The sequence below is a fragment of the Lutjanus erythropterus genome, chromosome 2 (genome assembly GCF_056507025.1).
Source record: "Lutjanus erythropterus isolate fLutEry1 chromosome 2, fLutEry1.hap2, whole genome shotgun sequence".
Classification (NCBI taxonomy): domain Eukaryota; kingdom Metazoa; phylum Chordata; class Actinopteri; order Lutjaniformes; family Lutjanidae; genus Lutjanus; species Lutjanus erythropterus.
The window spans coordinates 48,891,862-48,903,706 of NC_139318.1; the positions used below are offsets into that span (position 1 = coordinate 48,891,862).

General features: G+C 44.2%; 2 protein-coding genes across 2 annotated transcripts in view; one reads left to right on the forward strand and one right to left on the reverse strand.

Moving 5' to 3' along the window:
• rnf123 (ring finger protein 123) overlaps nucleotides 1–11,845 on the reverse strand; it is a 136,061-nt gene that overhangs the window by 42,474 nt on the left and 81,742 nt on the right. The window lies entirely within an intron of this gene.
• Nucleotides 616–3,315, forward strand: amigo3 (adhesion molecule with Ig-like domain 3). The gene is made up of 2 exons (XM_084742181.1): nucleotides 616–1,455; nucleotides 2,323–3,315. Exons 1-2 carry the CDS (start codon nucleotides 674–676, stop codon nucleotides 3,170–3,172), a joined length of 1,632 nt encoding a protein of 543 aa, XP_084598307.1. The 5' UTR covers nucleotides 616–673; the 3' UTR covers nucleotides 3,173–3,315.

The window sequence follows — 11,845 nt, forward strand, 5'->3', positions numbered from 1 at the left end:
TTGTCACCATTTTATGGACCAAATCAAGAAAACATTATCAATAATGATAGTTGCAGCCGACTGTCCTCATTCACTTTATTTGTGAAGTTGAATTTAGTTCCATCTGCTGATGATAAATCACAGAGCAGATTTTTGTTTGCTTACACACCTGCACCTCACTAACTCTGCCTTTTCTTCCTGTCGCCACCTCTCTGTTTTTCCTGTTTGCCCTCTCCAGATGGCTGCCACGCTGGCAGGTGGATGTAGATGCAGTCGCCTCATTCAACATTAACTGGGTTACACACAAAATAAACGACGAGGCCGGAGCTGGGAGCGAGCGATCATGCATTACAGTGACGTTGTGTTTGTGCCCTGCAGCTCTGACACGACCAAACAGACCAGCTCTCTGTCTTAGATGTGTGCTGGAGATGAACGGAGGCTCGGAGTGACGGATTTAAACATTTCCACGGCGGTGTGTGGGCCTGCAGCGGGAACAGAAGACTTGACTTCAACATGTGAGTCAGACTGAAGGAGATAAAGATGAAGAACCAGTCTGATGTGTTCATCTGTCAGGAGTCTGTTGATGTGTTGAGATGAACCAAATGAAGGATGTGAAGACACAGTTTCTGTTCTGAAGTGGACAAAGTGACAGAGACAAAGACAGATCTGATGTCCACAGCCTGCTGGAGGCATCATGCTGGATGTTACTGGTGTCACTGGTTTCCTGCAGGGCGTGGTTAAAGCTGCAGCTCCGTCATGCTGCTCTGTAGTTCTGCTGTTGGTCTGTCTCCAACTGAGCCCGGTCCACGCCACTGTCTGCCTGTCTCAGGACTCCCCGGTGGTGGCGGGCAGATGCCTCTGTGCCTCGGACATCCTCAGCTGCACCGCCGCTGGTCTGGACCGTGTCCCCGGAGAGCTGCCGGTCTCCACCGTCACTCTGGATCTCAGCCACAACCAGATCGAAAGCCTGGAGGGCGGCAGCTTTGAAGGACTGTATCGCCTGGAGACGTTACGGTTAGCACACAACCAGCTGACTGTAATCCAGCCGGGGGCGTTTCGAAACACCTCTGGGCATCTGCTGCGACATCTGGACCTGTCGTCCAATCAGCTGCAAGTGTTGGAGCAGCATTACTTCCTGGATCTGCCCGGCCTGGAGGAGCTGCTGCTCTTCAACAACCGGATCGTCCGCGTGGAGTCCAGAGCTCTGGCCGGACTGAACCGCCTCCGCAAGGCCTACCTCAGTCACAACCGCCTCACCGACTTCCCCTTCTTCTCCATCCAGGAGCACAGCCACCCCCACCTGTCCATGCTGGACCTGTCCTCCAACCGCCTGCCCAAACTGCCCCGAGAGGAAATATCAAACTTACCCCTGTCGGTGCAGAGAGGACTCTACCTGCACAACAACTCGCTGGTGTGCGAGTGCTCCATGTACGAACTGTTCCGGCGCTGGGAGCAGAGAGGCTTCTCCTCCATCAGGTAGGATTCCACCCAAACAGCAAAAATAATATGATGCAGACCGATATTTCTTCTGTCCACATAGTGCTGAAAAAATCAGCCCCACGATTAGCTCAGTAGCAGAGCTGCAACCAATTATTAATCGACCATTAATTCAATCAACAACTATTTTACTAATCAATTGTTGTGTGTTTTGAGTCATTTCTTAAGAACAAATGTCTAAATTCTCTGATTTCAGCTTCTTAAATGTGAATATTTTCTGGTTTCTTTCCTCCTCTCTGACATTAAACTGAATATGTTTGAGTTGTGGACAAAACAAGATGTCATCTTGGATTTTATGGACCAAACAAGTAATCTAGATAATGAACAGATTAATCAATACTGGAAATATCTGTTAGCCTCATCTACCTTAATCAGTGACTGAAAACAGAATCTTTATAGTTCTAAAAAAGAAAATACGCCCCACTCCACAACCTTCCCCTTGCTAAGTTAGTAAGTTATGGACACCATGAACGTTCACTATGTCCAATAAACAAAACAAACTCGCCAAGTGTCAAGAAATCAAACATTCTCTGACCAATTTTAATTAAGCAGAAAGATACAATTGCATCTCATCGTTAAACACAAAAACAAAAACAAAACAAAACCGTCTTGTTCAGTCTTTACACTGTTAGAACAATCACCAGCTCTGCTCTGGTGGAAATAAATCCTTAATTAAATGCAATAGATCATCCAAAACCAACCAGTGATGGATTCAGCCCATCGTCATAGGAGATATAGTCCAACCCTAGTAGATAAACCACGCCTACTTCTGATCTATCAAATACAGATACGGATCATTTTCTTGGTTGAACAGATAATGACGCCTCTGTGCATCTCCTCTGTCAGGGACTTCAGGCAGGAGCACACCTGTCTGGTCTACGGGATCCAGCGAGGGACAGTTCGCTTCTTCCAGCACGACCGTTACTTTGAGAAGTGTAACCTGACGACGCTGAGCGGGCTGAAGGAGCAGAACAGCAGCGTGTCAGTGACGGCAGGACAGCCCGTCCTGCTGCACTGTGTCACCACGCTCACCGGGCACCATGTGACCTTCCTGTGGGTGTCACCCAATCAAGAGTATGTGGCACCGCCAGGAAACAACGGCTCGTTAAAGATGTTCACCAACGGCAGCCTGGAGATCGTGGCGGCGCGTGCGGAGGACTCTGGGATCTACTGGTGCATGGCGCTGGACCAGCAGCACCAGCGAAACGAGACGCAGGAGGTGAACGTGACGGTGGTGCTGCGTCCCGTCAACGAGCATCACGAGTCCTTCAACACGGGGTTCACCACCCTGCTGGGCTGCGTGGTGAGCCTGGTGCTGGTCCTCATGTACCTCTACCTGACGCCCTGCCGCTGCCCGCCCTGCCCAAGGGCCTCGCCGCCCGCTACCACCACCCCGAACCAGGGGAACGAGGCAGGGGCTGGCAGCGCCCAATCGTCCATCCTCACCCCCACCCCGCCGGCAACCACTGAGGGCCCCGGCCGCAAGGTCAGTACCAACAAGCATGTGGTCTTTCTGGAGCCAATCAAAGAGCAGCAGAACGGCAGACTGAGGGCGGGGCCGATGCACCTGGGTCCAGGTTTACTGTTAGGGCCAGAGCAGCACTCAAAGCTCCACAGCTCCCAGTCGCAGCAGAGGGCAGGAGAGACAGACTCCATCATGTCCGTCTTCTCAGACACTCCCATCATGTTGCCATAGCAACAGGACTGGCACCTCCCTCACCTGTCACTCACCCCTCATCCTCCTCACCACCTCCCACTGCACCCAGCACCGACCTGAGCAAACCAGTAATCCCAGTCTGACTGAGAGCTTTTCAAATGTAAAAACCTTTTCTTTGCTTCGAGGCTGAAGAAACAGATCAAGTGCAATTTTAACAGATTCAGGGTTTCTCCCAGAGAAGCTGTCGGGCCACGTGACTCTTTTAACAAGGACCCAGAGACAGACTGAGGACGGGCACATCATGTGGTAATATCTAGGAACTGTGATTTTAAAAAGGTCATAACACAGATTTCATATATTACCTCAGCACTAAAAGCAGACGGGAGATTTGGAAATATTCCGTACAACAGTCTTGGAATGTTAGAAGAAATTAAAAATGATCTTTTTAACTTTACAACTCAACCGGGATCAGAATATTATTTGTCTCACCACTGACTACCAAACATGTGTCCCATTGGGGGACACTGGAAGGGGACAGACTTCGCCTCTGTATTCACATTTTAACCAACAGATGTCACTGGTGAGCTTTACAATCATTATACCTACGTTTCCACACATTTTAGTAATCCATCCCCTGAAAACAGGACTCAGGACTGGGTTGCTATGCCTAAATTCAAACGTAGCGTAGTTTGAACCTAAGTTCTAACTTAGATCAGAGTTTAGGCACTACTTACACTTAAACAGTTGCTCCAACTGAAACAGCTCCAGCGAAGACTTAACTTATAATCTAACTCTTCAGTGAGCTGTTAGCAGATGTTAAGTCCTCTGGAAAATAGTGGTTGTAATGTCAAGTTTTGACAGATTGGATATAATTTGTTAAAATAATCGGGTGGCGGGTGTTGTAGCCGACAGTTTCACCACTTGATGTCACTGTTGTTATTTGGCACTGGCTGTTGAGACAGATGATATCATCCACTAATCATAACGCTTTGTCCTAGATTACGTACCTTTCTGGTGTCATCTGATGCTCAACTATCGTCGTTTAGCTGTTGGTGTCTTCGCTGTTACTCAGTAAAACATTCAAAGATCAATAATGAAAATAACGTTGGAGGAAAGACTTTTTGAAAGAGTCTTTAATTCTGTCACAATCTCGTTACTTGAAAACTAGGTCGCACGTCCGTGTGCTCCACGTTTGGACCCATTAATTGATCAAATGATCGGCTCGAGTCATTTACAAGAGTGATGACAGGGTAAATAAACATTAAGAAAAAGTGCCGTTCAGATTGACCACAGGAAGTGAAATGTTTTCTTAGGTGTGAAACAAAGACACAACTTTTCCGTCAATCTAAGTAGTTTCAGCGTTTCCTTTAGCATCGACTTCACGCTCCAACTTAACAGAGACCTTCTGTATAGCTGGTGTGACGGGCTGCAGGTCCCTGCTGGGGGCATCAACACTGGGGGAAACCCTGAAACTAAATACTCTTCAATACCAAATTTCCATGTATTATTGTTTGCCCAGGTCTGTCCACTAAGCCCTATGGCCATGACCCAGTGCACTGTGACGGGACGGGCTCAGACAGACAGACGGACAGGGTAGGGATGGACGGTGCTTACCGAGAAGACAAGAGAGAACAAGAGACGTAGGGAGAACCGTGAAACCTGTCGGAGTGAAAACAGACCAAAAAATAGCAAGGAAGTCGTGGAGAAGCTGCCTCAAATTCTGAGCCAGGACCCTGTGTTTGAGACAGACAACTGAGAGGACGTCAGGGACATTTTCCACAATGAGCATCTGCGCGCAGGGCTGTCCCTTTAAAGCACGGCTTGTACCTTTAATGAACATTTGCTACAGATGCCTTCTTGTCTTGTTCAGAGACACAGAGAGAAAAAAATCTTTTTGTAGAGCTTTTTAGCGTTTCCTTTCTTTTTTTTTTCTGTCCAGAGCCGGTATGTCAGCTGATTAGAGCCAAAACAATCTGCATAGTGTAGCTCTGTCACAATGTGAAGTGTTTTAGAGTAGACAGAAGAAGAAGAAGAAGAAGAAGAAGAAGAAGAAGAAGAAGAGCTTTTAGCGAGTAAAAATAGAAACTGTTTTAAAGGATAAGGTTTGATTCTCAACCCCTCCTCCTCCTCCTCCTCCTCCTCCTCCTCCTCCTCCTCCTCCTCCTCCTCCTCCTCCCCCTCCTCCTCCCCCTCCTCCTCCTCCTCCTCCTCCTCTCCCCGGGAACATGATTACTGTCATCAGTCAGAGGAGAAGTTCAGGAAAACAAAAGGGAAATAAATAAAAGAAAAACTGGAGAAATGGTTCTGCTGTTTGTTTGAGTTCATGTGGAACTTTTTAAGATTTTTTATTCACTACGTCTGAGACAATAAATGTGACAATGAGTTGGTGACAAGGAGAAGATTTGTCTTCATGTGGTGAGTGTACAGCAGGACAATCAGGCAGACGTCTTTTTATTGTCTTCACTGCATCCCCCCCGTCCCCCGTCCTCACCCTGTCCTCCCTCTATCTGTGTGTTAATAAACCTCTGTATCTGGACCGTCCAGCTGAATGTCTGCTTTCTTCTCATCACTGAGACACTAATGTTGGAGTGTGTGTGTGTGTGTGTGTGTGTGTGTGTGTGTGTGTGTGTGTGTGTGTGTGTGTGTGTGTGTGTGTGTGTGTGCATGCATCCTCACAGTCACAACAACATTTGCATTCCAGCTTCTTCTGAATATTTTCTGGTTTCTTTCCTCTCTGACAGTAAACTGAATATCTTTGAGTTGAGGACAAAAAAAGGACATTTGAGGACGTCATCTTGGACTTTGATCAATATTTTCTGACGTTTTAGGGACCAAACAACTGATTGATTAGTGGGAAAATTATTGCCAGATTGATCACCAGGTGAAAAATTAATTAATTAACTACACACTAATTGATTGATAGTCTGACAAAACAAGACATTTTATGACATTTTTCAGACCAAACAACTAATCTGGACTGGATCCGGCCTAAATGTTACTCGAGGCACTGGTAGACCAACAATTCCCTCGTTGTACGTAGTAACATGAGCCGTCTGAGTGATTTATCAGCTTCAGTGTCTCCTCGTTCAGTTGACTGGGACAGACAACATCTTGAATGTTGCAAAAAAGTTGCAGTATTTAACTTCAAAACAATTCAGAACTCATAAACACAAGTTTGTCTAACTTAAATTCCTTTAAGCTGAAAAGGTGAGTTGAATTAATGTTCTGCAGAGTTCAGTTACTCATTAAATCAAGTTTCTACAGAAACCAGACCAGCAGATCAGCAGACGTCCCAGCATGCATTGTTTGAGAGTTTGAGAGTACTGAGAAAGTTTAAAGAAAATAATTTAATATTTCAGACTTATTGAACATGTTAACTGAATTAATATCCAGGTTATTTAACTCTAAATATTTATTTGTTTTGAATCATTACAAACTGACCTCAATTTGAAAACTTTAAATTTAAAGGCAGCCTTGAGACTAACATTGTAAAGTTAAAACAAATGTGAAAGATGGAGGTTTTGGTGTGCAGAGAAGAAGTGTGAGGTCTTTCACTCAGGTGTCGTGTTTCTATTTGTGTAGATCTGTTCAGGTGGAGACAGGAAGTGAACAGAAGGTGAGCAGGGAGACAGAGGCAGGAAAACAAAAGACACGTAAACTCAAGATGTTCAGATATCAGTTTGTCTTTCCTGAACCGTGTAAATGAACAGATACAGAGGACTGATCAGTCTATTCTATAAAAAAAAAACAGCTGTCTGTCTGTCTGCCATCATCATCATCATCATCATCATCATCAGTGTCAGGACCATCTCTGGACAATCATCTAACCATCATCGTCTCCATGTTTCTCACCACTGATCTCATATTTGTTCATGTTGCGTGAAAGCAGAAAATATCTGAGAGCTGCGACAGAAAATGAGAAAATCATGAAGCTGAGGCGTCTCATTCTGTTCTGCCTCATTTAAACACACATTTCAGAAGAGTTACATCAACAGCTGCACGTGTTCGTCCACTTTATCCATCCAAGACGTGTGTGTGAACAACTACGACCACATTATCACCAAACCTACAGACGTAAGACTCATCCTGCTGCTGCAGCTTACAGACCAACTGATCCATTCACTAATGAGACCTTTGTCACCAGGTATGACCCCTGCATGTCCTCACACATGATTGGTCACAGCACATAAGCATCATCACGATGGTCAGTCAGTGGGTGGAGTGCACGTGGAGTGCACGTGGCCGAGCAGTGTGGAGAACAATGGCAGAGAGGAGAAAGAGAGAGAGGGAAGGCGGAGCAGAGAGGAGAACATTAGAAGGAGAAAAGCTCTGCAGAAAAAGTGACGTTAAATGTGAAGATTTATTATTGCAGTTGTAATTATGGATGAAACTGAACACTTGGCTGCGTCTTAAAGCAGTTTTTGTGTCCAGTAATAAAACTAAAAGATATATGAGTGACATAAACAGTAAACTGTGAAGCCGATGTCAGATTAGGAACTTTTATCTCAGTACCTTCAGTCCTGACTGCTTTGTTCACATTTTTGTCACCAGATGAGGAAACATTTTTTTGAATGCAGTGATTTTTACACAGACCAAACAAAGATGTTTTCTGTCTGTTTGTCTGTAAAACACGATGTGACGGTCAGGACATTTCTGCAGCATGATATTTAATTTAAAATGGTAGTTTGACACATTTTGCATTTAGCACATATTGTGCCTCCTGCAATTTGAAAATTGCTGCGGGCTGTAATGTGATTTTGATAAAATTTAGATTAATTGTTCAGCCCTAATTCTCAACATGATATCATGCTAACATTTGATTGTGTGCTCAGTTATATTTGACTAATGTATGTAAACTTGCCGCTGCAGAAACATGGTCACATGACCTGAACTGAGCTACAAGTGAAATGTGTATGTAAAAAAAAATGCACAGATGTACACATGAAACATCCACGTGTCATCCATCTGAACATTTTACTTTCTCTGATCCATCCCTGCAGACAGCAGGAGCTTTCCAGGTGATTTCTTTATTGTGTGTTGATGTCTGAGTGTTTCCTTTCATGATTTACTTAGATGATCAGAGATGATCAGAGATGATCAGAGATGATCAGAGATGCTGCTTCCAGCATCGTGTCCATACATGCAGTAATGTCACTGCATCAAATATCGTGGGACATTTAAACAGCAGAACTCAAAACTGTGATAAACTGAAGCTCACCGGTTCAAACAGGCGTCAATGTGTCCACAGCGTCTCTCTTACAGGAGACATACAGCTGCAACTCCTCAGCTTTTAAAACAGTGTTCATTCTTATGACACGTCACATCCCGGATCAAGTGTTCCACACATCAGTAGCACACGAGCACGGATGCACGCGTCATAGCACTTAAACAAATAGCAGCAGCCACCACTGTAAGAATTATAACCATGTCCTCATACCTGATCAGACTCTGAGGAGAGCGAGCGCCAAAATATACGACTACTGCAGAGAACCAGCAACTGGTTTACTGTACATGATGTAAATTACATGACATTAAACATGAAACAGTGAAAGTCACAGTTTGGTCCCTCCGGGATGTCGGGGGCTGATTTTGTGATTGTTGTGGCTAAAATGCTTTTCTAAAAAACTGCGATGCACACTGCAACATTTTGAGGTGGTTTTTAAAATGAAACTGCAGGAACGTGAAAACTGCAAAAGAAAGTTGCTATTCTTTTGGTGTAATGTATTAAAAATCAAACTTGTTCCAGTGAGAATAAACTCTACAATATTTTCTGAGTGTTCTGAACAAACCAGAAAGGCTCAGGATTACAAAAACTCTGAGCTGAGCTTTGAGACGTACGATGTCTGAATGAAGGACTCGAGGGAAGCAACAAGCCGCAGCGTTTGGATAGAATTCACAGGGATTGGCTGAATTTGCCTGAACTGTTGCAATCTCAACATCACAACTTCCTGGAGCGACTGACTTGGTGAGGTTTAGGAAAAGATCGATCTGGACAAATTAAGTATGTCAAGTGTGTCATGTGATGGAAGTGACATGAGTCATGTGACACGACTGAACCTTCATCAAAACCAACAAAAGAAACAGAAGAAAACAACATCCAGAGGAAAAACATTCTTATTCCTTACATCGCAGCGTTTCTGAAAAACTCTGGAGGATTTTTAACAAACATTACATCCCTGTTCATTTCAAGTCCAGCAACACCCTGAGACAAAAACTGGTCCACCCCGAGGACAGAACACCCAGAGACAAGCTGGAGAACGTAGTGTATTCAGTCCAGTGCAGTGAGGAGAACTCAGACCTGAACACTGAGGAGACAGAACAACCACTGAATAAACACATGACACAACACAGGAGAACCAGGAGAACCAGGTTCTCAGGTCAGGACTCAGCAGTCCATCTACACATGAAAGACAAGGGACACTCCTCTGAAGACAGAAACATTCGTATTTTGTCCAGAGAAGACAGATGGTTTGAAAGAGAAGTTAAAGAGGCTATTTTTGTTAACCCGGAGCGACCGTCCGTCAATAGAGGAGGACGTCTAAGACAGTCCGTCTTCCATATACAACACAGTCTTCAGATCACTTCACAGACAGCTGGATACCAACCTACGGTCATGTGACTCTAACAAGTCACATGATGGCAGGGACCTGAATGACTCACACCTCCCGCCCAGGTGACCCTGACACTTCACACAACTGAAGGGCGGGATCATGAGTCACATGACCCTCTAGAAGTTAACGACCCCACAGAGGTTTAATACCTGAAGAGCGACCTGAACCCGTCAGTCAGAACTGAAGAAGCTTCCTGGATGAGAAGTGAAACGTCTTCGACTCCATCAAGTCCAGTTGCCCATGACAACCTTTGCTATGAAGACCCTGACCTGGATGACATGTGACACATCTTAAGCTACTATGACTAACTCTGATATTGTGTTGGTTTTGAGCCTCCTGTGGATAAAAACAGGAACGTTTCCACTTTAACAACCACAAACTACAACATCAAATATTATCAAGATAAAAATCTACTTTCTAAGACTTTTTAACGTACAACTCTCTGTAACTTTGTCTGTGAAAATGTAAACAAACCCGGTGTCAGACATTAAGAAAAACTATTTAGAAACAGACAGACTTTTCTCATGAACTCATACGGAGACGCCAGGATCAAACTGAGACGGTTTATAACTTGTTAAAAACTCACTGATGTACCTTTAAGTAACTTCAAACTTTAAATGAGTCAAGCCTGACCTTTGGTTTCAGACAGGACCTGAACCCTGAGGCCGATTTATTAGAAATAAAACTTCAGATAAGCATTTAAATTCATCTGCTGCACGTTAGTTCCTGACTACCTCAATCAGGACTACAGTACAGTGAATTCTGGGAAAATTAAGACCTTTTTCAAAATAATAAAACAAAAGGCTGACAGAGTGCCCACATCCATCCGCTCTGCTCTGTTCACCCAACAGAAAATATGAATTCAACAGTTCCAAGGACAAAGTTTAGTAAAGTGCAGTCGAGTTAATCGAGCGGAGCGTCAAAGATCTGTAGAAGATTTACAACAATCTGGTAAAAGACCCGAAGACATCGTCTCTCTCTCCATAACAATGTTAGCAAACCACCAATTATGAGCCGTGTTTTCATCTTTTTTGTTGTCGGGCGCCGCTGATCAGCTGGTGCCACTGATTGTTACCATGGTAACATGGGTCTTAAGCCTGAGTCAGTCAGGAGATAACAGGGTTGAATTTTTTGGGCTCAACATTTTTTAAATACCTTCATGAATCTGATGAACGATGACTTGGAGTCACAAAAAGAAGAAACTTCTCATGTATATATATCAATTTAATCACTGAGGACAGGAGCGTTCTGCGTGTGTGTGTGTGTGTGTGTGTGTGTGTGTGTGTGTGTGTGTGTGTGTTGGAACACTTCAATGTATTATTTATCATGACGGGTCAATACAGTCATGATGAGGAGTGGCAGTTCAGACACGCTGCCACCACAGGGACTTCAGCTGAGCTTTCCATTAATTAAACTCTGTGTGTGTGTGTGTGTGTGTGTGTGTGTGTGTGTGTGTGTGTGTGTGTGTGTGTGTGTGTGTGTGTGTGTGCGATGAATGATGTAATGTTAGCATGTTAGCTGCTCCCGTGTTCTGCTTGAAGATAACTGAGCATTTCTGAGAATGTCGAGACAGTAATGTGAAAACAGATTCATGGAAACACGAGGAGGAGAAATGTCACATGATCCCTGACTGTAGTTCATATTCCATCATAAATCACACACACACACACACACACACACACATCAGGCAGCTGCAGCAGCTCTGCTGGAAATAATCATGAATAAAAGAAACACGAGTTCAAAACAAAACCCAACAAACTACAAAGACGAGAGCAGCACGTCTGAACAACCAGCTACAACAAAGTTGGACTGCTGCATAAAACATAAATAAAAACATATTCCATCAGAAATCCGCACGCTCCGCACGGTGCATGAGCTACACCTGTTTTCACATATTTGAACCTGTTTTTCAACTAGTGATCAATCTGGCAATATTTTTCCAATAATCAGTCAGTTGTTTGGTTCAGAAAATGTCAGAAAATGTTGCTCAAAGTCCAAGATGACGTCCTCAGATGTATTTGTTGTCCATCTGCTTTTTTTCTTTTCTTTCCAACTTTTTTGGAGGCGGGGCTTGAATCAGAGCATGTTAGCATGTTAGCAT

Excerpts from the sequence above, each read along its gene's own strand:
- amigo3 (XM_084742181.1), top strand. The coding sequence starts at position 674 with ATGCTGGATGTTACTGGTGTCACTGGTTTCCTGCAGGGCGTGGTTAAA. Across the intron at positions 1,456-2,322 it reads AGAGGCTTCTCCTCCATCAG|GGACTTCAGGCAGGAGCACA; the intron begins GTAGGATTCCAC and ends CTCCTCTGTCAG.